Source organism: Diceros bicornis, chromosome 6, assembly GCF_020826845.1.
Source record: "Diceros bicornis minor isolate mBicDic1 chromosome 6, mDicBic1.mat.cur, whole genome shotgun sequence".
In the NCBI taxonomy this organism is placed as follows: domain Eukaryota; kingdom Metazoa; phylum Chordata; class Mammalia; order Perissodactyla; family Rhinocerotidae; genus Diceros; species Diceros bicornis.
In genome coordinates this window covers 83089700-83117127 of record NC_080745.1, presented here as the reverse complement: position 1 = coordinate 83117127, position 27428 = coordinate 83089700, and the positions used below count along the sequence as shown (strand labels likewise).

The 27428-nt window shown below is 45.6% G+C and overlaps 1 protein-coding gene across 1 annotated transcript in view; it reads right to left on the bottom strand.

Moving 5' to 3' along the window:
* Positions 1-22605, bottom strand: part of PLPP4 (phospholipid phosphatase 4) — a 120775-nt gene extending 98170 nt beyond the window's left edge. The window contains exon 1 of the mRNA XM_058544133.1: positions 22476-22605. Coding sequence (XP_058400116.1) covers positions 22476-22531 — 56 coding nt within the window. The 5' untranslated portion in view covers positions 22532-22605. The remainder of the gene's footprint in view (positions 1-22475) is intronic.
* Positions 22606-27428: the final 4823 nt, after the last annotated feature.

Below are 27428 nucleotides of genomic sequence, written 5' to 3'. Positions count from 1 at the left end.
GAATCCTGGCTCTCACTTGGAGCTGTGATCCTGGGTGTGTCACTCACCCACTCTGAGTCTCGGTCGGAGACAATGGTCTCTGAGCAGTGAGGACTAGAGGAGATGCGCAGGCAGGTGGAACCAGGGCCAGGAATCTACCACCCAGTGGACTCACGCTGCCACTGTCCCCATCATTCTCTCACTCTGTTCTAGCCACTGGCCCTGAGGTCCCTTGAACTTACCAAGCACCCCCCCATGTCAGGAATTTTGTCCTTGCTGTTCCCTCTACCTGGAATGTTGTTCCCCAGACCCCTGCACAGCTCGCTCCTCACTTCCTTCAGGTCTCTGCTCAAACAGCGTCTTGTCAGCCAGGTTTTCTCCAACACTTCTACATAAAATAGCAACATCCCATCCCAAACCAGCCCTCTCTCTCCTCTTGTTCTGTATTTTTTTTTCTACTGTTCATCACCATCCAACAGACTATATTTTTACTTGTGTACTTATTTCTAGTCTTTCTCACCAGACCTGAATATAGGCGCCATGAGGACAAGGACTTCTTCTGTGTGTTCACTGCCATACCCCAGGGTCGAGAACTCTTCCTAATGCCGAACAGGTGTTCAAAAGAATTTCTTGAGGAATGAATGATCCCTCTCCATAGTTTCAGAGGGAAAAAAAACACTCTTATTTACTGATATCCCCTCTAATGAGTGGTCTGTAATAATATTTCTGGCTACAGAAAGGTTATAGAAAACAAATTACACCTTGAACGGTCACATGCACGCATGCACGGACGCACACACACACCAGACAACTGGGAAGGCCAAGCACAGGCAGGATGACAAAGGGCAGAGAGGCCTGGATACGGATCCCTCCCGGCAGCATGAGGCCAGGAGAGTTTGACGATTTGATTCTCTCCCTTCCCTCTGCTCTCACATCTAACAGGCAGGGAAAGCTCCGTGGGCTACCTACGCTGCGGAAATTCTAGACAATTGGTTTTCGTGGAAATGCTCAGCTTATCTGGACAACGGATTCCTCACAACCTCAACCATGAGTGACACAGCTGAGGACCTAAAAGCAGATGGGAACACTAGCTATCTTTCGTCAAGTGGGCCCTGTGTCAAGCGCTCTACAGAACTGGACACTAGTCTACATTTCACAGCTGAGGCAGTTCTACGTGGTTGGACAGCTCCAGTGTTTTTAAAACTCTTTCGTTCAAGGAACTGAGCCATCCCTTCTCCCTGCCATCCCCTGTGCTGCCCTGGAACCGCCAGGATGGTCCACACCCTCCTTCCTTGGTGGTCCACACCTGGGCATGGTCTGGCTAAGCATCCACAATTCCATCACCTATTCCCTATAGGACAAGGTCTGCAAACCTGTCACTACCTGGTGGTGACAGGGATTCAAGATCCAACGGTGTGGGGTCCAGAACCCTACATCATACTCTGAGAATGGACATAGCACCAAACAGGGCATCCACTGGGCATCTGTTGTGTGCCAGCCACGGTGTCACTACTCGGGGCAGAGCATCTAACAACCCGCCTTTCAAGAGTCCTTGGTCCAAAGTGGAAGATGGACAATCAGACAGACAACAGCATACAGTTTAGTGAGCACTGTAATGGGGGAGAAGGGGTACTGTTCGAGCACTTAGAAGGAGAGCATAACTCACCCCATCTTCCAGGCTCAGGGGAAGCTGCCCAGAGAAAGTTAAGAGCCCAGCTGGGACCTGAAAAGCAGTACAACTTGGGGGCGGTGTGGGAAGCGGGACGCTGGGAGGAGTGCTCCAGGGAGGACGTGCTATGAGATAGTTACCATGCTGTAGATCTGGAGGTCCTACTGCTGCTAACAGTATATAAGGCATATTAATTTTAAAAATTAGCATCTAGGAAGCCCACAGGCCTTACTAGGTCTTTTGTACACAAACTGCCTTCAAGCCAGGGCTCTCTCATCGCAGGCGGCTGCTGCTGGCTCTGCTGAAGTAAGCTGAGGACTTCACATATAATCCTGTTAGGGTTTACCTTGTTAGTTTCAGACCCATCATTCCTGCCAAGATTTTTATGAATCCTGATTCTATTATCCTACATATTAGACTTCCATCCTGGTTTTGTGTCATTCGCAAATTTGATAAGCCTGTTTTCTATGTCTTTTTCCAAGTTGCTGATAAAAACCTTGGACAGAGGAGGTCAGATTCAGAGTCCTGAGGCACAGCCCTTGACAGCAACCCCCCAGCTGGGCCCCAGATGCACAGTCATTGCCCACAGTCTCTGGATACCTACTTGCTCAAACTACCGTATTAGCCAGAAGACATTCTCCCATTGTACTCAAGGGGGGCACCAACTCAGTAACAACAACTGTAATATCTCACTCATCTAGAACTCAACTATCCACACCACCCCTCTAAAAGAACCAGCCAGCAATCAAAAAAAGGCTCGGGGCACGCAGAATTCTCAAGCACTTAAACACAGGGGAGCTCTGCAGACCCTCAAGCTAAACCTGTTCACTCTTACTTTACACACAATGTTAATAAGGTGACTATCTCCTTTTAAATCTGCCTTGGCAGATTAGCAGCTGCAAATTGGAAGCGAAAACATGACTTGCTTTAAATAAGCATACAGTCTATAGCCTTTCAAGAACAGAGAAAAAAACTAAACTATAAGAAACAAACTACAATAATTAAACCCCCAGTTAGTGCATGGGAAGGGGCCTCATACCTCAGCACACCAAAAGAAATCACAGGACCACCTGAAGGCCATTGGTTGCCAGCAATAGATTAAATTATGTTTGACATCCTTTGTTTTAGAATAAAGGTAACAAGTTTTATTTTTAAATGCATGATAACATGAGTGTCGTTGACAGTGTGCGTAAACATTTATTCATTCAGCAAACTTGGCCTGCATGCCAAGATGCACAAGTGTGGTGGAAATGGTCGTGGAAAGGCACTGCCCGACAGTGGTGACCCCACAGGCAAGGTCCCTGCGCTCACAGAGCTTACAACCTGCTGAGTGGTGACAGACAATAAACAGGGATGCCAGTAATTAATAGATAGCATCATTTCAGATTAAAATAAATGCTATCAAAAAGTAAAATACAGTAATGTGATCATGCAATAGGGTGGGGCATGGGACATTGAACAGACTGTTCAGTGAAGGTTTCTCCAGCAAGGGACATTGGAGGTGGGAATGATGAGAACCAGCCAGATCAGGCACAGTGAGGAGGAATGTAAATTGGTACAAGCTTTCTGGAGGGTAATTTGGCAAAAACAGAGGGAAAACATGCTTTGACCCAGAAATTCCTCATCCAGGAATTAATCTTAAGAATATAATCAGAGATGTGCACAGCAATACATGAGCCGGGATATTCAACAGAGTGTTGTCTACATCAACTAAAAACCAGAGACAGCCTACTAACGTCCACCACCAGCAGAGTGATTGTATTAAATTATCTGCCTTCATTTAACGGACTGTGTCGCAGCTGTAGGGGAAGAAAAAATAAGTTTCCCTCTACCCTTCTGAGTTCTTGGCTGAAACCCCTATAACAAAAGACAGATTAACAAGAGAAAAACACACATAAATTTATTAACACGTATACTTCATGTACACGTGGGAGATATGAGTAACTCAAAGCAGTGGCTTAGAACTCTAGCTTATACAGCAGCCCCAAGAAAGAACAACGAATTTGTGGAGAAATGACAAGATAAATGAAAGGAGTTTAGGCTTCCAAGGGCTGCGAACTGTCAGAAGGTCAATATATGAGAGGAAACTAATGGTCCATAAAAGCTAGTTAGTAAAGTTTGTTACGTAGATATCTCTGGTGCCATTTCCAGGCTAAGAGGGTCCAAAGTTGTCTCCAGTGACCAGCTTCTGTCCTTCCTGGTAGGGAGGGAGGAGGGACACTCTTGCAAATTTATGCCCCACTTTTAGGCAAAGAGAGGGTGGGCAGGGAGCCTTTCCCGCACCTGCCTCCTCTCAGTTGCTTTCAGCTCAAAATAATCCTTACGCCAGAGGGGCATATTTTGGGGCGGCATATTCTGCTACCCTTCACAGCTTTTAAAAAAGCAAGTTGGGGAAGAATATTTATTGGTATGGGAAGATATTGAGAGTGTAATGCCAAGTGAAAAAGACAGGCTACAAAATTTTATTTCAGACCAGGCATACCTTCTGTGCAGAAAAAATATTACGTAGTATGGCAGAAAGAGGGAAAAAAGACTAAAAGAATAAAAAATAAAATGTTAACTGTGGTTTTCTCTGGGTAGTAGGATCATAAATAATTTCATTTTCTTTCCATTTTTCTCTTGGTGTTGCATAAGTTTCCCACATTAAGCCTATATTTGTTTCATAATTTGTAAAAATCGCTTATTTAAAATAAAAGGCAAGAATTCTAGCAAAGACAACGTGTTTGAAAGCTGTAGTTCTGGAAGACGTGAGCTTCAGCTATAAAGTAAAGCAGTCACATGAAACAGCTCACCCCCTGGGCAGAGATGCACAGTAACCGAGCGTGGGGTCTGCGCCTGGGCCAGTGGGCCTGTCCCCACCAAGGACCCCTGATGAGAAGGTCTGGACAGTCAGTTGCAGGCATGGGCCCTGAGGCGGATGGAGACCTGGCAAACCATGAGGACGTCTGGACATTTAATCAAACACGCACCCGACCACACTACCCCACTGTCACCTCTCTCCCCTCCCTGCACAGCCTCTAAATGACAGAGCCCAATGGGGGAGAGCCAGGGGTCACCCTTTCCAGGGAGCTGACAGTCACAAACCCACAGGGTATCTCAACACAGCGCCTGGCCTTCCCCTCATCACATTTGCTTGCTGGGAAAGAAAAATTGTCCTCCTTGTGTGACCCACGCCCTCCCACCAAGCATCTCTGTCTGTCTGAGGGATAAGCCTTGACCTCTGTCCTCCTGTACGCAGGCCGGGGAGATCCCAGCTGAAGGAGCTCCTTCCTCCAGTGGGCGAAGTGTGATCTGAAGTGACCTCACTGCAGTCATCTGGTTCACTCAGTATTTCCTGAGCACCTACTGTGTGCCAGGCACACATCGGGGACAGGAGGGACAGTGGTGAACCCAAAAGTCAAGGCCATCCTCTCCAGAGGCTCGCAGTGGAGCGGGGCAAACGCTTTCATAACCCAAGGCCACAGGGAGAAATTACACCTGGACTTGTTTATATCCGACATCTATTTGTACTGAGGACTGGACTCCGCTCAGTGTGAAAGCGAACCCGGCTCAGGCCAGAGCAAGACCTGCCTCCTGACTTCCCAATGGCGGCCAGGGCGCGTGACTTCCAGCGCAGCCGGCCAACAAACCCACAGTGATTTTCAGAAACAAAAGAAATTGACAGTGGGAACCCTCCTTTCTGGAGCACAATCTCCACCAAGTTCTTTTCTTCTTTTTTCCAAACTTGAAATAATTAAATTTAATCTAAAAATTATCTGACATACCTTTAGATTCTCTGAGAAGGAGAAAGAAAACCCTCAGGCAGTAATTCTGAGTGCTGACACAGCAGTAGGGAGATTTTTTAAAACACTGTTCTCCTGGATGAATTCAAAGCAGGCGGCTCGCATTCTTCAGAGGAAAATGAAAACCACAATTCACACTTTAGGCATAAAGCACACAGATGATTAATCCAGCTTTGTCCGAGGCTCCTGACGCTCCTGATGCTTTTCACATCGGCTGTTCTAACGCCGGCGCTGGCTCCCAATGGTGCCTGCTGACATCAGAGGGAGGGTCCACTCTTTCAAGAAAGAAACAACCATCACGGGCAACTAAGATCATTCTTACAGACGAGCCGCCCTCCCAGGTAAGACAAGGTCGAGGCAACAAGAGGACTATTGGGAGAAGGGCTCAGAAAGAGACATTTTACTCTGGAGACGGGGCAAGAAGACGGGCAGGGAAATTTCGAGATGAGCACTGGCGAATATGATGACAACGGCTTACATTTGTGGCGTGCTCCCTGCCTGCCAGGCACCACTCTGCCAGCATTTATTCCTGACAGGTTCCAGAAGGTACTATTGTTATCCCCACTTTGCAGATTAGTAACCTGTGGAGGGAGAGGTTAAAGTAACCCCAGCAGAGGTGGAAGCAGAATTTGGTGCCAGGCAGTCTGGCTCCACATCCTGGGTCTTTAGCACTAGACTCGACCACATCTGACTGTGGGTTTGTTATGACCAAGATCCACTGGCAGGAGGCCAGCGTGTGGGCGGCTCGGGACAAAGATTTCCCCCCCAACTGCAGCAACAGAGCAATGAGAACACAGAGGTTTGGGAGCCAGGCAGGCCTGGGCTCCAGTGCCACCTCCGCACCTACTGGCAAATGACCATGGGCAGATCACACCCCTCCCTGCACTTCACGTTCCTCACCAGGAAAATGAGAGGAAGAGCAGCCTCTACATGACGGCGGTGCAGTGAGGATGTGATGAGCTAACCGCACTCAGAGCATAAGAACCTCGCCTGGCACAGAGTAAGCACTCACACACAAAAAACGAAGCTGTCATTACTCCTGGAAAAGCAGTTCTAAGGGCAGGCCCCAGGGCTGGAGAGCCAGCACAAGACCTACAGTGAGGAGGGCACAGCTGCCCCCAGGCCATGCTGCTCCCTGCCGTCCTCCCCTTCGTTTCATCTCCCAGCTCTGAAGCTGTCATTCTTCCCACCCAACCCCCAACCCCACGGGGCCCCCACAACTCTTGGCAAATCCTCCTGCACTGGCAATTCCCCATGCCAGAAAGACTGGCCTGGCTGTATCCCCGTCTCCAAGGATGCTGCTGCCCAGTGGCAACGTGACCTGGGGCAGCAAGGCAGGTGTGTGGCATTATTCATCTCTGTGTTCCTGGGGCCTGGCACAGGACCTGCATTAGCACAGTCAGTGCACGTCTGAGGCTACAGGAGGGAAGGAATGGAGGGGATTTCCAGACTATCATGAGTGGAGTGGACTCTCTGCCCCCACATGTTGTCCACTTCTACTCCCAGGACAAGGGAACTGGGTCAAAGAAAGTGATGTGTCACCATCCGCAGATATTCTGCCCAAAGTGCAGGTATTCTCTGTATGACAGGTGGTGCCCTCCAGTGTTTAAAGCTGGACTTTGTAGAAACACCCACCTGAACTTTAGGTTCCATCCCTTTTCCTGATATTTAGAAAAGTCCACAGGAAACCTCAGGTGGGGTGACCATGAGGCAGAGAGGACGCCACCCTAAGGCATGGCTCGCTCGTCACCTTATGTTCTCTGGGCCTGCGGACATGTCTCTCTCACACGTCCCACAGAAGTGTGATAAATACACGGAGGGGAACTGTCAGAATTTCCTTTTTCTCCAGCTTTACTGAGATATAATCAACATTGTGTGTGTTTAAGGTATACAGCACGTTGGTTTGATACACATATATTGCAAAATGATTACCCCCGTCGTGTTAACTAACACCTCCATCATGTCACATAACGAACATTTCTTTTTTGTGATGAGAACATTTAAGGTTTGCTCTCTTAGCAACTTTCAAATATATAATACAGTATTCTTAATTATAATCACCATGCTGTACATTAGATTTCCAGAACTTATTAATCTTATAACTGGAAGTGAAGGGGAAAATGGGGAGACGTTGGTCAAAGGACTTCCTTTTGAGCAAGAGTTTATTTTGATAAAAAGTAGCTCTCCTGGGGCCGGCCCGGTGGCCTAGTGGTTAAGTTTGGTGTGCTCTGCTTCGGCAGCCCAGGGTTCAGTTCCTGGGCACGGACCTATACCACTCGTCAGTGCCCATGATGTGGCGGTGACCCACATACAAAAAAATAAACAAATAAAGGAAGATTGGTAACAGATGTTAGCTCAGCGCAAATCTTCCTCAGCGAAAAAAAAAAAAAAAAAAGGAGCTCTCCTGACTAGCTGCCCCACAGAGACTATCTAGAAACACAGCTACATTCAAATGATCCCAATAGATCAGGGAAAGGACAAGCCCAAATGTACAGAACGTCTGCCTTATTAGGAGCAGAGGAAACCACATGCTACAGTAGCCTGTGGGGCCAAGAGTCAAGAGACTGAGGTTCTAGGCTCAGCTCTGCTGCTGAACAAGAAGGATCTAAGTGAGGCTCTCTGAAAAAAAAAATGGAGGGGGAGATGGATGAGACAAGGCCTAGAGACTCTCCCAGGTCAGACACTGGGTATAATGCAATCCACTCTACGGTGCCTTCTGGTAAAATGTCAACATTCCATTTGCTCAGTGTGTGTCAATCGCCTTCATGTCCATGATTTCACTGAGGTTTTCAGGGTCATTTAATTATCAGAGAGCCTCACTCCCCGTCCCTTCTCTTCCCCTCCTTACCCAAATCTGCTATAAATTGTGCCAACACATAAAACACTCAATTTAAATTTTTCACTGAGAGTACTCTCATCTCACTTATTAACAGTGTGACACTAGCCGAGTTCTTTAACCTCTCTACGCCTTGCATTTCTTATCCAAAAATATGAAGAAGTATAAAATTCCTACCTCATAAGGTTGTTTGAAGATTTAAGGAGTAAATTGCCATAGCAACACTGCCTGGCATACATTAAGTGCTCAAAAAATATTAGTTATTACTATCAACATCATTATCATCATCATCACCACCACCCCGGAGGCAAACAAACATAGTTTGCTACTTTTAGCAAATAATCAAAGGACATTTTGTGTCAGGAAAAATCAAAGCAAAGCATCTCTGTTTCATGTGATTTTTCATAAAATAACATATTCATATTTTTAAAATCCAATTTAATAATGTTCTCATTACATGATTAAAAATCTTTTCATTGGTCCACAAGACTGAATTAAAGCACAATACATCCAGCAACCAAGTAGTCCACCATTTAAAAAAATAAGATAAATGGGAGACTTCTACATGACTCTGTCATTGGTATTACTGGGGCTGATATGCTTAGACAAGATATCACAGAAAAGTAAATTCTGAGCCAAGTCTTGAAAAATAGGTAGGATTTTAGATAGGCAAAAAAGAGACCACTTGGATGATGACTCAGAAACCATAAAAATATTCATGGGCAAAAGTAAGAATCGATGGATTTTTTTAAATATAATTTTATAAACAAAAAATGTAAACAGTATGTCAAAAAAATTTTGAAAAGTCTTTTTGAAGAGCTATCCAGTTGAAGATGCTGATGGAACCCATACATTTTGTCTCTCTTCCCTCTCAAAACACCACTGAAAAGAACAAACACATAAACAAATCCAGAGCCAGGCTGAAGAGCCTCAGGGAGGCCAATAAGCAAAGCAGAATAGAGGGAAAAATTATGAAAAAGATAAAGCAGATGGGAACAAAATAGTGGATAATACAACAAAGAAGAAACCTTCCTGGAAAGGAGTTTAGCCAGAGAGGCAAAACCCAAAATTCCATGTACAATTTTCCTTCAAGTCATTGGCTAACTCAGAAATTACATTGTACAGGACAAGACTCCAAGGACTCCAATGGAAAGTAACAGTCACATTTTAAAGAGATTTCAGCAGAGATTTCAGAGAAGCAGAAGCAGAGACTTCGGCAGCTAGCCATTGCTAGGAGATAGGGTTTGGAGTTGAAATTTCTCCAAGTTAGACTTTCTACTGAAACCTCAGAGGCCCCAAACCATAGGAGTGAAAAACCCAGGACTAAAGGATGCACCCTAAGATCAAAGGCCAAGCCTAATTAGACTTATCCCAACATAGCCTAGATCCAGCATTCGAAGGATTAAGGCGACCCAACAGAAATTAACAGCAAGCAAGAACAAGACTCAACACTCTTTATAGGACACTAACAATCTAGAATCTCTACAATGTATGATTCACCATGTCCAACAGACAATAAAAAAATTACTACACGTGCAAGGAAGCAGGAAAATGTGACCTATAATCAACAGGAAAAACATAGAACTGTCTTTTTTACTTTCGGATGTTGGAATTAGCAGAAAAGGACTTTCCATTATAAATATGTTAAAAGATTATAGGGAAAGATGAAGAGAATGGATGAACAAGTAGAAAACGTTAACAGAGAAATTAAACTCTAAAAAAGGACCAAATGGAAATTCCAGAGTTGAAAAAAATGAACATCAGAAATAAAACATTTATTGCATGGGCTTACTATCAGAACACAGAAGAAAAAAAACAATTAGTTAATTTGAAAACAAGTCAGTAGAAATTACCTTAAACTGAGCCACAGGGAGGTAAAAGATTTAAAAAAAAAAAAAAAAGAACAGAGCATCCAAGACTTGTGGAACAATACCAAACTTGTAATATATGTATAATTGAAGAACCAGACGGAGAAGAGAGAGAGAATAGAGCAGAAGAAATATTTGAAAAAATAATGTCTTAAGAATATTTAATTGATGAAAGACATCAAACCATAGTTCCAAGAACCTCCATGAACCCAAGCAGGAAAAATACAAACGACACAAACCTAGACACATCACAGTCAAACTGCTGAAAACCAAGATAAAGAGAAAGTCTTAAAAGCAGCCAAGGGGAAAAACACAAGACATTCAGGAAAGCAACAATAACAGTTGGAATAACAATAGCAGCTGACTTATCAGAAATAACGGAACCCACAAGACAATCCAAAGACATCTCTAAAGTGCTGAAAGAAAACTGTCAACCTAAAATTCTATATCCAACAAAAACATTTTTCAAAAATAAAGGCAAGATAAAGATAATTCCAATAAAACAAAAGCCAAGAGAATTCATTTCTACCAAACATGTAGTATAAGAAAAGCTAAAAGAAGTTCTTCAGGTCAGAGGGATATAATTCTAAAGGGAAAACCAAATCTGAAAGAAGTAATAGAGAGCATTGGAAATGGTAAATGTGTGCGTATATAATTTTTAAAAATTTAATTTCTGTAAAAGTATATTGATTGTTTAAGACAAAAATAATTTAAATGTTCTATGGAACTTACATGTAGAAGTGAAATCTATGACAACGTAACAAAGGCATGAGGGAAGAAGTGATTATGCTGTCATAAGATTTTTTACATTGTATGTGAAATGGTGTAATATTGATTTAACGGTGATAAGTAAAAAATGCATATTGTAATCTCTAGAGAAACTACTAAAAATTTGTTTTAAAGAGGTGTAGCTAAAAATACAATAGAGGAGATAAAATATAAAATTAACAAGTATTTGATTGATCTAAAAGAAGACAGAAAAAGAGGGACAAATAACAGATGGAACAAATAGAAAACAAATAACAAGATGGTAGACTTAACCCAACCATGTCAATAACTGCATTAAGTATAAATGGTTTAATCACTCCAATTAAATGGTAGAGATCTGCCAGTTGACTAAAATTAAAAGGCACAACTAAATGCTGTTTATGAGAGACATACATTAAACATAAAAAAAATAGGCTGAAAGTAAAAGGATTGAAAAATGTATTCTGTGTAGACATTAATCTCAAGAAAGATAATGTAGCTATCTATTAATGTGAGATAAAGTAGACTTCAAGATAAGGAATATTAACACAAAGATGGAAACTTCATAATGATAAAAGGTTCATCAGAAGGAGATAAAATTTAAGAACATCAAATAGAAATGGAGACAGAAATTTTGACTTCTGAATAGCTAATGGAAAAAAAGGAGGGTAGCAAAGAAAACTTGAGCTATTCAGCTGAGAGCAAGAAACTAAAAAGAGGGGAAAAAAATGTGAAAATGAAGCACCATAAAAAGAAAACAGAGAATGTTGGCAGCAAATGATAAAATATTAGTTATCTCAAAAAAAAGTGAATGCTTTAATTACCCTAGTTTGACAGAGCTAGCATATCTTCACATTACAAGAACAGATTAAAAAGAATGAATTTAAAAGAGTGAGAATGTAGAGGATCTAAATAGCACAGCTAACTCACTTTATTATATTTAGAGTTCTGTACCTGCCAAACAGCAACTATTCATTATGTTCAAGCTATGCAAATTTACAAAACACTGACTACGTATGTGGCCATGCAGAAAACCATAACAAATTATAAAACATAGAAATCACACAAGCCACTGTCTCTGATTTCAATGTAATGAAACTATCTTAGAACTATCATTATCCCCATCTTTAAGACTAGGGAACCAAAATGCAGAAAGAGAAAGCAACCTGTCCAAGATCACATAACTAGCAAACAGCAAATTAGTGCTTTGACCCCAGGCATCCTGGCTCTGGAGCCTGCAGTCTTAACCACTGACCTATATCCCTTCCCAAGGAAAAGGGGCCGTTTCCCCCAGATAGCAATTAATAGAAATTGCAAAGAAATTTAAAAGTCAACCATAGACATGGAGAAAATATTTGGAACATACAAAAGAAAAGATTAATATCTGTAAAGCATAAACACTCCTACACATCAGTAAGATAAATTTAAAGATCCAATACAAGTAGTGATAAAGGGAAATGACAGTTATTTCACTACAAAAATACAAATTGCCAATACACGAGTGAAAAGATATAAATGTTATATTCCCTCCCATGGTATAAATATAAAATACTAATAACATCCAGCATTGGCAGGGATGTCAAAAAACAGACACTGCTGGTGGAATTTAAGTATGTACAGCCCTTTGGGTAGATAATTTGGCAGTGTCTATCAGAATTTAAAATACATGTGGCCTTTGACCAAGAAATTTCATTTGCAAAAGTTTGTCACAGTAATACTTTAACAGGTGCCCTACAATGTATGCACAACTGCCATGTTGTTTGTTATAGAAAAAAATGAAAACACCCTAAAATTTCATGAATAGGTTAATACAATGGAACACCACACAGCCAGTAAAAAGAATCGAGTAGATATGTAAAGATAGAAAATACATCCAAAATAAATTAAGTAAAAAATTTTAAACTATAGATAAAATGTGTTCTCCGTTTTACATATATATGTATATGTGTGTATATATATATATATACACACACACACACACACACACACACATAGTGTGTGTGTGTGTGTGTGTTTAAAAGTTTCACTTTAAAAAATGCAGGAAATGGAATTGGCAGAGAAAAGTGAAGGAGTTCAGGAAGACTTACACTTTTTGTATTGTTTTATATTTTACAATTATTTTATAATCTTAAAAAATTTTAAGTGAGGGGAAACACATTTATGCCCATCACATTCACTTTTGTGTAATTCTTTCTAATATTTGCCGAAATCAGACGTATTTCAAGTAGTTGTAATTCTGAGATATATATTTTGTATAGTGCTTTTTTCTTTAACTCTTACATCACAAAATTTCACCGTTTCTTCATGATTTTCAAAATGATTATTTCAATGGCTATGTGGTATTCTCTGTGTCTGTAATTCATCAAACTATTGTTCAAATGACCATTTGAGTCTGAATTTATTTAATTTTTATTTGACAAATATATTTATTTTGCTCTGTATAGAAAACAGCAACGAACATTTTTATACATGAGGATTTTTGCATCTCTTACATTAGTGCCTCGACATATTTTTTCCAAGAATTCTAAGTCAAAGGGCAGGAATAATTTTATGGCTGTTTATGCACTACAACATTGCTCTTCAAAACGGTTGTGCCCATTTACAGTTCCACAAGCAGCATCTGATCACATCTATTTCACCAAAATCTTGCACATCCTGGGTGTTAATCCTCACTTTCTGATTTTTCTTTAAATATGTTAGTTGATATAAAATATAGAAAGGTTGATTTTTGACACATTCCCACTTCAGATATTTCTAAAGCAATCACTAAAAAATCATCCAGTACCCTATCTAAGGATATATCATTTGCTTCCCCCCCCATAACAGGAAACATCTGTATTGATTTTTCTGATTATATATGAAAGTAATAAATGTTTACTGTAAAATAATTTAAACAATAAACAATACAAAGAAAAAAGCAAATACCATATAATACCATCAGCCTGAAATAACCATTAAGATTTCATTGTGTATCTTTATAGCTATTTTTCTTACAGATTGAGACACAAATTGATTTTATTACATTACCACATTAAAGTAGCATTATGCACACTTTTGTAACTTGCTTTTCATCTCTTAATAACAGTTTATGGATATGTTCCCAAGCCAACAGTTATCTACATAACTAATTTTAATGGCTGCACATTCTTTCAGTGTAGCACATAAAAAGCTTGTGCAAATCTACATTCAATGTTATTTTGTTGTTTTCAGATGCATATCATGCATTTCTACGGAAATCACAGATTTAAAGCTGTGTTAGTTACCTGTATTTTTGTTAGTTCCCTGTTCCTATCCACTGCCCATTTTTCTTTTGAAGAGCTCTTCTCTTTTGTCATTGATTGGTAAGAGCTCTTTGTATATGAGGAGCATTAACTCTTAACTCTGTAAATGAAGACAACAATATTACCTCCTGGAGATTTACAAAGATTAAATCATGGACAGTGTGACAAGTACCTACTACAAAGCTGGCATGTAGTGAGTGTTAAAACTTGTCTCCTTTCCTTCCTCCATCTCCCTTCCTACCTATAACCAAGGTGGAGACGTAGGTTGATTAAAAGATACCTACACATATATACCTATTGGCCACTTCTCTGTCTCAGTGGCTTCTTGGACAACTATTTAGAATGCCTTCCCCAAACTTTCTAAACGCTACTTCAAGACAGCTCTCCTGTGGTACTCAGACCTGCACTCTTACTATTATTACACAGTGAAATTAGGAATCTTTTGACTGATCTGTATCTCCACCTCTCCATCAGCAGGAAGGGACATGGAGGAAGGAAAGGAGATTGGCTTTAATGCCTACTATGTGCCAGCTTTGTACCAGCCACCTGTCACACACTACATCCCTTCATCTCTACAGCCTCCCCGGAGGTGACATTGTAGTCACGATTTTACAGATGAGGAAGCTAGGGCACATCTTTATAATCAGCAGTCAGGATTTATGAGCGGACTACAGCACCACGCTGCCCGCCCTCCTGCAGCGTGGGGACCCAGCTCCAGGCTTCCTCGTGTCAATCACCAGGCCCCCCACCTGCTTTACACGGAGCAGCTGGTCAACAGATCGAGATCAAAGCAGCACACAGACTAGATCTCTCTTGGAGAATTACAGCTGGACAAAGAGAAGCAAAATCCTTCTTTAAAAACCTCAGATGAATAACCCAGCATTTCCACTCCTAGGTTTATACCCAACAGACATTACAAATATGTTCACCAAAAAACAATAGCAATATTATGCTTAATAGCCAAAAGCAATAAATAACCCAAATATCCATAAACAGTAATAGGAGTAAATAAAGAGGTACAGTCATGTAATGAGATGCTCTACAGCAACGAGAATTAACAAACTACAACCATGCTCAACACGGATGAATGTCAAAAACATGCTGAGCAAAAAGTCACACTCAAGACAGCACACTGTAGGATTCCATTTACACGGAGTTCAAAAGTGGTGTTAGAAGTCAGGGCTGGGGAGGCCCTCAGGGGTGGTGAATGGGGACTTGGCAGGCAGAGGGTATTCTGGGCAGGTGTACAATTATGACTCGTAGACTTTTCTCTGTGTATGTTATTTTTAGGTTAAACTAAACAAAATTCCCATTTTTGTAGGTCAAAATAGTCAAATATCAGCAATTTCAGTTGATTCAAACTAATACTTCAATAAAAACACATTTTAAAAACCCTCTGGTAGAGGAGAAAGAAACGTCTAGCATTGATTGGCAGACTGCTGCCTTTCTGAAAACCAACCTAAATGCTCCTACAGCTTCTGACCCCGTTTCTGGTTCCTTTGTCTTCGATGGAGACAGAATAACAGCTAGTCCTTCACCTCTCCGGGACAATTTTTCACAGTCACATACTGAAAGACAGTGATGAAGCCATCTCCGTGCTCCACAGTCCCAGCTTCCTGCTTGCCCATCCCGAGCCCCTCCTTAACACCATTGACCCTTTAGCTGAATGATGAGGACACACTGGCAGGCATAGTCCTGTATGAATTCACTTCCTCCCAGTGAACGAGCGTCTCTAATTCATCCACAGAACACCAAGATTATATTTTTTTACAGCAGCAATATTACTAAGATGATTTTCATATTTAAAAACACTATCATAGAAAAATAGAGGCACGGAGCTTTTATGAGCCTTGTGTGGGTCATAAAAGGCATAATCTTTATAACTAATTGAGATAACTTTATCCACAAGTTATGAAACTAACCATCTCCTTTTGTAGTGTTATAAGCATTTATCTCCCTGTGGAAAAACACCATCAATTTTCAGAATTCTGGGTACAGCAGACTCATTTTACAGTGGCAAATAATATTTCAAACAGAAGGATGCTCCATTCATCAGATGACAAGGCAGAAGCCTTTCCAGGGAGGGGAGAAGCACTGGGTACACTTGGTCCAGCAGGCACTGACAAGGGTGGAGAGAGTATCTGATGAAAAGAACTCCCTGCACCAGGCTTCTAACAGAACTCTGTATGATCAACACAGACTCGCAAGAAAATGATGGGCACATAGCATTTTCCATATACATTATCTAATGGAGTTAAGCTGATAACACTTTTGATTCGATGTCCTGGAATCACTGTTGTAAATGGCCAGCCGTTGAAGTCACCATTGAGACACTGCAGGGCTGAGACCACCCCCTACATCAGACAGCAAGTCATCCATGCTGCTCCATGGGGGTACAGCTCACTGAACGAACTCACGGCAAGTTACATACCTCACTTTTGGGGGCTAAAAGGAATCATTTGAAATATATTTAGAGGAGCTTATTATTTTATAGAAATCCTGTAGTAAATCATATATCACCAAGTATGATTAGCTACCTATGGCGTTTCTCTTTACTGTACATTATGGATTCATCTTAATAAAAAGATAATAATAACATGACAACATGACAACTAGTTGGCACCCACAATGAGCTGAATATTCTCTCGTTGAACACTCACAAGCCTTACATTCATGGATGTGGTTAACATTCCCCTCGAATAGATGGAGAAACAGGGCTAAAGCTGGAGAAATGCTTTCCCAAAAGGCTCACACAGCTGATAAGCAGCAAAACCAGGATTCAATTCCCGGCAACCCGATGCCCAAGACCACAGTCACAACCACTTCGCCACACCGACATTCTCACACACTACATGTATGTAAGAGGGAGTCACAGAGTGGGGAGGAGACACCTAATTTTTGTTACATGTACCACGGGCACTTAAAGCACTTTATCTAATAAACCTAATGAAGTAAGATTATTCCCCTTTCCCACATGGAGAAACTGAGGTTCAGAGATTTTAGGCAACTTGCTAGTTAATGACAGAGCCAAAATCCAAACATAGACCTGTCCAGCTCCAAAGCGCAGGGTCTTTCATATACAGTAGTACATTATACACCTCTGGGCAAGTAACTGACCATGGCGCTTTTTTGTTCCACACCTCCTGGGGCTCCCCAGTTAGTGCCTCTAAGGAACAGCCACACTTCCCAGCAGGGCACTGAGACCTTCCACATTCCTGTCCCTCGCTTATTTCCTGCCACTCTTACCATCCACCCCCGAAACCCATACTCTGTGCTGAGGCCATACCCGGCACCACCCAAAATGTGCCTCTGGGCCTCCAGGCCTTTGCTCTAGGATGCTCCATCTGCAAGAATGCCCTTGGGCCAGGCCCTCTGTACCTGCCACTTTATGCTCAAGATTCAGGTGGGGGGTCAGCTCTGGGCAGCCTTCCCTGGCACCTGTCTCCTCCTTCTCATCCCTCCCAGGACTAGTTAATTCCTCCTGCTCAGTAAAACGGAGCCCTTTGCTCCAACTACCATAACCGTCCTCCACCTGGAGTTCTCGACTGGACTCTTAGGGGCAATAAGAAAGATGTTAGTTACTGTCAATATTCCAAAAATCTACCTGACAGCCAGTGCCCTCAGGCAAGTCACCTGGACCAGCCAAAGCAGCAAGGTTCCCCATGTCTGTTTGAAATTACACCAACCCAAGTTTACTAATGAAGGGAAAGAAAATAACTACAAGTGCAGACATCTAGAAGGTGCCACAAATAAGCATCTGTCAACTGGATGAATGATGAAAAAGAAATGTTTGGAGGCGAAACTTTCAAAAACAGTGACTGCACGGGGGAAAATAACAAACAATGGTCCACCGTGTGCTTGCTCTGCCAGACTGTGAGCTCCTTGGAGATCTCTGGCCTTCCTTCTCCGGTCATCCCCAGCACCTGGCACAGGCCACCTGCATGGGAAGTGCTCAAAGAAGGATGCTGGACTGATGTGCGCAAGGCAAATGGCATTACCTGAGCAGCCCGGCATCCTGAGCAGACCCACAGCTCCTGGAGGGACACAGAACCTCCAAGAGTCACAGGGAGGGAGACAGAGAGAAGGAGAGGGACAGAGGGACAGACGGGGGAGCTGAGGATCCCAGGCTCACAAGTGAAACAGGCAGATCCCCTTCCCCCCAGTCAGCATTTCAGATCGTCACCATATTTCCAGGATCCCTTCTGCAGTGCTGTAAATAAAGGGTTTTCCCATTTAATGGATGTCCTGGAGGGCAACGGCCAACAGCTGCGAGAGAAAGCAGCACAGAGAAAGCAGCACGCCCCTAGTTCTTCAATACTACCATTTATGTTCCTACCAGCAATTCACGCACCACATATTGCCCTCTAGGCTCCAAAGACCTAAGGAAGACCCCTCAGAATCTGTAACATGCCCTAATTCCATCTCTTAGGGAATGTGAGCCACAACCACCACCTCCACTGTTGAGGCGACATCCGAAGAGGCTGATTTGAGAACTAGAGTGACATCTCTTCCCACCCATTACTCCAGGCTGTGCATTTGCTTCTGGGGAGATAACGGGTCACCTAAGGGGATCGCTTCTAGGATGCGGTCGCTTTCGTTCTAGGCCGGAAGCCTGGCGCAGGACACATCCCATCTCAGTGGCTGGAGGCTTCGGGACAGGGGGCTGGCTGCCTGTTTGAATCCAGGTTAAACCTCCTGCTAGCTGAGCACCCTCAGGCAAGTTCCGTAACCTTTCTAAACCTTGGTTTCTTTATTCATAAAGTGGGGAGAATGAAGAGAGCCCCCTCAAGAGAGACAAGGATTAAAGGAGAATCCCATGGAATGCCTTTGGCATACAGTAAGCCCTCGACTGACCAAGGCTGGCTGCTATTTTTTCTAAAGCAGGACAGCGAGGTGATTGAGAGTCCAGATGACGCAGTCAGAGCATCTGGATTAAGATCTCACATCTGCCCTTATTAGCCCTGTGACTTGGGCAGTTCCTTAATCTGTCTGTGCTTTAGTTTCTTCATCCATGAGCAGAAATATCAATATCCCCCTTCATCAGGTGCGTATAAGGCTTAAGTGGTGTACGTAATCACCTTCATCAGTGCCTGGCATACAGTAAGTAAGCTCTCAATATCTGGCTGTTACTGTGCTGGGATCGTAGTAGAAGTAGAAGTAATATACTAGTAATATACGACTGGTCTGCCGGGCTGTTGACCGGCCACCTTGTTTCCACACTGTGCTTGCTCAACGAGGTCCAGCGCTGGCTTTGGCGTTTGCAGAAACGCTCACAGAATCTCTGCTGGATGAGTGATTTGGGTGGCAGCAGGACAGAGGAAGCCCACTGGTGCTCTCTCGCTGCTCTGCCTGCCACCCAGAAGGAGGAGCAAAGGGGCCTCTGGGCTCACAGGCTTCACAGCAGCAAATGCAGCCTCAAAGCTCCACATCGTACTTCGATGTTTCCTAAACACTGGGTTCCTCTAACCAATCTATTTCCTGTCAGGTTAAACTTTATGTGCCAGCCCTGATTTTCACTACTCTTTGCTAATTTTCCTCCCAGTGATTTGAGTTTCTTAGGTAGGATTGTCCAAAAGCCACCGAGCACCTCTTAGGCGATCTATGGGGGTTGTCGGGAGAGCAGCCTTTTGGAATCCCGAAATCACCAAACCTCAGCGCCAAATCTGGTCTACAGAGAACTGATTCCTTAAGAGAGCAAAGGAAACCTTACATCCCTGCTACATGTAGGTCCAAAATGCATTTCATTAGCGCTAACTTCGAATCTAAGGAAGCATATGGGCATCAGTGGTGGGATTCCCGCCCTCATGCAGAGCAAATGTGGTCAGAGAACAGGTGCATCTACAGATGATGCTCCCCCAGAGGCACAAGTTTGCAAAGTAACCCCCCCCCAAAAGATTATTCTCTTATCCTGAGAAGTAGGGTAGAAATACCAAGCAGAACTACATGATGAATTAGATCAGTAAAGTTGGACCCAGCAGCAGAGAAACTGGATTCAGCTTGTCCAGAGGGACTTTCCAAACCTCTCAGGTGATGCCCTGCTGCTGAGACCACCACCTTCATGAGCAGAGGTGGGTAGAAGCCACTGAATCTTGCCATCAGATCAGCGCTGGCAAAAGGAAGACTAAAACTTCCCGCAAAAGTCAGCCTCTGTCAGCTCGCCAGAAGATTATCTGAGAAAACAAAGCGTCATCTGTATCTCTGAGCTCCCAGTGGTCCTTCCGGAAGTCGTTATCTGCCTGAGGATAACAGCCTCTGGACATCCAAGATTCCCTCCCACGGAGTCTCGCACTGATACCAAAGCTGGTCTTTGCAGGTAAAAGAGCCTCAAGTTGGACACCCTCTTAATATTCCCAATTTGAGAGGAAAGCAGGAAATCATCCAAAAATGTCATCAATGCCCAAGTGTTTCCCTTTGGGTGACAGCAGATCCCCATTAAGTAATTAATACAAAGGGGAAGTTTGGAGAAAAGAATATAAACTGCCTGTCTGGTTTTTACATAACATCCTTAGAGGAAGCAAGAAGAACATAAAATGATAATTATCAAATTTTCCAACCCACTGCACACACCATTATATGTTTGTAAACATCTTGTAAATGTTTGGAGGGATATTTGAAGGGAAATCTGAAAACAATGTCAATATTTACATATTATTGGACACTTTTTATATCTGACAATTCCCAGCAGCAATCAAACCAGGCAGCCTAAGAGCCTCCCTCCCTTTATCTCAGCATTACTCACACAAACATGCACCCCACAAATGGTAAATTCTACTGTGCACCAAACACTATTTTATCATTTCTATCACATAATAATTTAATGGACTTAGCCTATCTGCCAATTGGAAACTGTCCCCATCTGATCACACAGCAGTCACTAGTTTAAACATATCTTCCAAAGGTAGAGAAACAGCTTTAGAGGAGGGAAAAGTGTTTTCTGTTTTCCCAAATGCATCCAGACCCAACTCAAGTTCTTCTGTTTCCTTCTTCCCACTGAATAACACTAGTGTTTAGTCAGAAGCTGGGAGAGGGGGCTTGCCTGCATCTGGGGGAGATGGCGGCCCTTTCTGATGGTGTGAATAAATACTCTGGATGAATTTAATCCCTAGTAAAGAAAAACATGCAAGAAAGGGCATTTCTTTCCATGTGTGCACCCTGGGCTGCGCCGGAACAGAAGTCATCTCACAGCCTCCCACCTGCCATCAATGACTCCGGATTCGAGGCAGAAATCCAGAGAGGAGACTCCTGTTTGGAATGGCTCAGTGGGCTTTTCAAAAAAAACCCAGCAAATCCAGAAAGTTCATGCAACTTTAATATTTTAAATGTGTCAGAAAACAGCCATGGGCAGAGGGGGAGAGAAGCTGACCCGCTAACGGAGGGACAAGTGCAGGTGTGGGCGCCTGGGTGACAGATCACAGGGGGCTGTGGAGCGGTCTGAGCTGGTGTTCTGGGCTTTGATCTGAATGGCAAAGATGCGACAGCTCCCTGCTGCTTGGGGCCTGGAAGGCAGGTGGGCAGCGGGTCCCCGGGGCGCCCTGGGGCTCAGATGTCTTTGAAGGAACCTGCGCCAGAGCCCCCTCCTCTTTCCAAGATCGCTACTTCCCGGTACCAGCCGCTCAGAGCCACCTTGGGCATTTCGCTGCTGACCCCGAAGGGTCTCCGCCCGCACCCTAAGCAGACAAGGATTCCGCACAGAGCTCCAGGACGTCTGGAGCCCACATCCCAGGCTCCGGCCCCCCGACCACCCCAGCCTCCGCAGCAACAGTTTTCCAGCCGGGGAAGTACCGCAAACGCCTGCTCTGAAAACGCTCACCAGGACCCCGGGCGCCAAAGCCAGGGACACGGAAGGACATCGAGCCCGGCCCTGGGCAAGGCGAGGGGCAATGGGAGACGGGGCCAGGAGCAAAGACTGCAAACCTTGGGCTCGAAGATCACACACAGGGAGAAACTTCCCCAGGGTGCGCGTCCGCGGCTAGGGGAGCAGCCCTGAATCCCCGGGCAGGTGGTGCGGGACCGACAAAGCCGCAGGCGAGGGGACCCGAGCGGCTGCCGGACCCGCTCCCCGGCGCGCTGGGGGTGGCGGGAGCAGGTCTCAGCCCGGCGCGCGCGGGTCCCTTAGCGCCCAGGGTCCCATGAAGGGGATCCGGAGGGTCTCTCTTGGTTCCGCTCGACACATCCCGGGCACTGGGCGGGTAGGGGACCTCGAATCCAGGCCCCAGCGGGACGCGGTGGCGCAAACAAAGTTGGGGCGCAGAGACGATCTGTCCCTGGGTCTCCACGTCCGTGCGCCCCCGCCCACGGCGCGCCGCTACTTACACGAAGACCCCGAAGAGCAGGGCTCGGACCCCGATCTCGATGGCCAGCTCCCGCATGGTGCGGCTGGAGCAGCTCCCGCGGCGGCGGCGCCTGGTCCTCTCCGCGGCTCCCGCAGCTCGGCTGGCGCCGGCTCGCCAGACCCGGGGCGGCGAGGGAGGCGCGCTCCAGGCCGCGGGCGGGGGCGGGAGGCGGGCGCCGGGCTGGGGCGGGCGGGCGGCGGGGAGGGCTCAGCCCAAACCTCCCGCCTCCGGCCCCGGGGCTCAGGGACTCCGGGCCGGCCGCTCCCGACGCTCCCGGCCCCGCGTCCCGGCGCCTGGCCGGGGGCGCCTCGGGGACTCCCGGCTCCCTGGCGCCGGCGCAGCCTCCGCGCCCTGGACCCGCGCCGTGCGCCCGCCGCGCGGGGAGGGGAAGCCCGGGGAAGCCCCGCCGCCGCGGCCGCCGCCGCCTCCCCTGCGCGCTCCCCGGCTGCCCCGCCCGTGAGCGGCCCCTGGGCTCCGCGCCCGGGCAGCGCGCTCGCTGGGTCTCTGCCCGCGGCCCCTCTGCGTCTCCTCGCTCGGCCTCCGACTCGCGCTCTCCGGGCTCTCGCTCCCTGGCACACGCACCTGGGCATGTAGTAGAAGAGCGCTTTGGGGATTCTCTTAGGCTCGAGGGCGCCCTGACACCATCTGTTCGTGCCGAGCAGCGCTCCCTCCCGCTTTCGGTCCTCCCTACACCCTTCCAACCTGAAATTCTTTTTTTCTAGGAAGTTCCCCCGAGATCACTCGCAGGCTTCGCTTTACCCTCAGAAAGTGCCTATCAGGCTCCAGAGCCCTGGCACAGACTAGGGCAAAGGCAAGCCTAGCTCCTCGCCATGCCACCAGCGCCAGGTGGCCCCTGGGGACGGGATCCCTCCCAGTCCCGGCAGCTTTGGACTGCTGCGCTGTGAAATGTGAAAAAAGAGACTGGCATGGTCCCTGCTCGCGGAGGGGGTCAGGGTCGCTCATGGCTGACCCAGCGTTCAGTCCTCAGAGCCTGAGGCAGCCGCGCTACAGGCGGGACCAGGAGCCTCATCCTCAGAGTTCAGAGCGGAAGGCCAGACCCCCACCGGTGGCCTGGGGGTCACGAGCTCAGGCCGGAGCCCAGCAGAAGTTTGGCTTTGTTTTCTCATCACCTGTCAGGATTATGGATATTTCTTAGAATTTGAACTTCTCGGCTGTACTAACTTAAAGCAAATGAACATTCAAGATGCAAAACTCACATCAACCATAACCCTTAGGTTGTCGGTGGGGAGCCCAGACCGCTCCTGGGGTTGGTGAGCCACGGAAATGGGTTAGAAGGTAGTTTCTGGGAATGAGGAGCCATAGCTCAGTCTTGGACAAAAGGGGAAGTAGGTAGAAAGAAGATCTTAGGAGGAGGACTTCAGCCTCAGCAAAGGGCAGACAGACCCTACCTCTAAAGGGATGCATGGCAGGTCCAAGGTTCCTGAGCCAAGACAGCTCAGGGTCCAGGGAGAGAGGAGGCAGAGGAGGAACAATCCTGGCTCTGTGTGGAAGGGACTCCATACCAGAAACCCCACAGGCAGAAACTGCATCTGGTTTGCTCATCATTGTATACCTGCTGTCTGGCACACTGTGCCTGGTAAGTATTTGGTGAATGAATGAATGAATGACTATATATCTCATCAGGCAGTGGGTGTCAGGTGTGGGTGGAGTGGGAAGGACTTGGAGGGAGGAGGTGTGGGTCTGTCTCCTCTGTGTCTTGGGCCCTGCAGCTGTCCTGGACACAACTGGACTCCTACATGGGTTGGCAAAGTGGTGTAGGACAGCCCACAGTCAACCCAGTGAGCTCCAGTGGCCTAGATCGGAGACTGTCAGGTATCTATATTCCAGATGGGAATACTAGCAAGAGCCCATGACATTTAAACATCGCTTACCTGAAAGCATCAACGGAGTGCAGCCTGTGCAAACCTGTGCGCTGGGTGCAAGATTCATAATCCGTATCTGCTCTCAAGAAGATGGGAAGCCGAAAAATCACGAAGAAACATCAAGGAACTACGTAAAGCAGTATTAATAAGTCCAAAGAAATGCTTCGGAAAACTGGATCACTCAGAGGTCAGAAATCGGAGTCATTCCCTTGGTCCGGAGTGGCCAGAGAACACAGCCTTATGGAGGAGAGTGGGTTCTTGTAAGTCAAAGTAGGAAAGCAGAAAGCAAGGAAATTCCGGGTGAGGGCAGAGCATAGGTGCAGGAGGCAGAAGGTGGAAGGAGTGTGGAGGGCATAGTGGGTTGACCTCACTCGCAGATCAGAGGGGCAAACCAAGGTTAAGTTCATGGTGGAGACCTGGCTGTGGACGTCCTGCCCATCAGGGTCTGTTATTAAGATCACAGAATTAGAACCTTTGTGCCACATTGTTTATCATTTCTTGCTTGTATTAGAGTTACCTAGAGAGGGAGTTTGAAAGGGCATGTGACTTCATTACTGTGATCATTAAGAAGTGACTTTGAAACACATAGATCTAAAGAGCTGCCCAGTGCAACCCCTCCATTTGATGCCTGAATTTATTCTATGCTCTCCCCTCCATGTGGTCATCCTGTGTGTATTGGAAATCCTGCCACTGATAAGGAATTCACCCTTGAAAGAGCTTGTACCCTCTTCAGACAGCTCTGTTGAAAGCTCTTCCTTATAGGGAATTACAACACACCATCCTGCAACTTTTATCGATGCATTAGTCTGCCCCAACTGTTTCCACCCCCTGCCCACCAGCTGCACAGAACTGATACAGTTGAAATTTCTGTGGTCGCAAGGAACAGATGGCTCAACCCAAACTTATTTAAGAAAAAAGAATTGAAAAGTCCAAGGGAAGAGCAGGCTTCAGGCACAGCTGGATTCAGGGTCCAAGCAATGTCATCAGGACTTGGTTCTTTCCACATCTCTGCTCTGTCTTCCTGTGTTAGCTTCAGTCTCAGGTTCCTGGTAGTTGCAAGATGGCTGCAAGAATTCCAGCTTTGCATGCCCTCAGGATCAAATCTGGTGGGAAAGACCTCTACCTTGACCCCAGCGCTCCCAGCAAAAGTGTCATTGAGCATCAGTTGGCACTGCTCAGCCCTGAACCAATCACTGTGGCCAGGGAATCATGATGGACTGATTGTCTCAGGCCTGGGTCACATGTTTCATCCCTAGGCTGGAAGTGGAACCTTCCTCCAAAGCCCGTAAGCTGAGAAGGGGGGAAAGGTGAGCCTACAAATAGAGGGCTGGTGCTTTGGAGAAGGGAAGATATTTTATGTGCAGCAAACAAACAAGGGCCAGGATACCGCCGTCCATGCCACGACCGTGCAGGCTGAAGACAACTAGCGTGACTCCCTGAGTTCTTCTCCAACCCCAGGACCTTTAACCAGTAAAAGGGTTATCCTGGGTGCTCGAGGGTAAGGCTGCCCCGCTTCTGCCTTTGTCAGTCTGCATTCACAGGACCTCCTTTAAACAAAGCTGTGATGTCACCCTAAGGCTCGTCTTCAGCTACCCAGTCCCTTTCTTCGCTCCCTTTAGCAACTCTGTCACAGCCCTGATGATCTCCTTTCCCATTCATCAAAGTCAGCTGTCAAGGGAAAGCTCTAGCCTCCTTCATTATATAGACCTGGATCTGGATATTCCGCGGGCTGTCTCTCACAGAAGAATTTATAATTTAAGGCAGGTCCCTCTTGAAGGGCAGACAGGCTCTGCTCCCCCTGAAAGGGACTGAAGATGGCATCCTTGGTGTCACAAATTCCACAAAGCAGGAAGCCACTCCCAAGGGTTTGGAAGTAGCTGGCTCTAGCGGCTGTCCAGCTGTGAACATACGCCAAATAGTAGAGCCTTCCAGAAGAGCCGTGTTGCTACCCCAGCAGACAAATGACAACGGAGTGAAGAAGTAAAGGCAGGTTAGAGAAAGCAATCCAGCCAGAGCATCAGGTGCCCAGCTGGCAGCCCCTGCCGGGTCTTCAGAAGACTCCCATGGAATGCGACGTTCTCCAGTGAAGGAAGCACAGGTCAGAGGTGCTCGTAGTCTCAGAAACACTCTATCATAAGAAATAAAATCAACATGCCCATCCCTTGCCTAGACATGATGAGCACCGTAACCGTAAAGGGTGAGACTGATCTTTGAAAAGTCACTTCAGATGTAGACACTCAGATGAGTACACCTTCCCCCAGTGCTTTTGTGGCTGCACACATTTTCAAACTGCCGCTTTGGAAAATCTCTCATATTTCGTATTGAGCTTATGGGCATGCCAAGAAAATCACCCTCTTCTTTCCGTAGTCATACCTCTGCTGTTGGATTTTTTTTTAAATCCTCAAACAGTATTGTCCAGTATGATGATCCCATATTGACCAGACTTTTGGCTATTCCTAAAAACTAATGCCACCTTTGGAGAACCCAACTTTGCAACAATTTCTTATAATCTCATTTCCAAAAGTTATTCTTAGGGTTTCAGTGACACCTACCTGGCTGCTCTAAGAGTGTGACCTGGAAACAGGCAGCCAGCATGGTGACTCTTACCTACAGAGACCCACATGTCCAGGCTTCCCACTGTGGGTGCCTGGTACGGACTTGCAGATGTGCCTAAAACACCCAAGGATCCAAGAGGAATTTCAGAAGTGGTCATCAAGTTCAACTTGGTCCATGAATATCTTCCATAATGGTCTCAACAAATATCTGTCTTCTTGAACACCTCCAGGGATGTGGAACTCACTTACTGCTCATTCCATTTCTGGAAAGATCTATTGTTGTTGTTTGAGTAGAAACAGACTTGCCTGTAGCCTACATCCATGGCTCCGAATTGTGCTTTGTGGACCACACAGAATAAATTTAATGCCCATTCTTCTACATTATAGCCCTTTAATTATTTTACAGTTGGAAAGAGAGATGGAGACAGGAGGTGGGAGTGGGGGGAGAGAAATTTCTCTTTTCCAAGCTAAATATTCTCAGTTCTTTTACCTTCT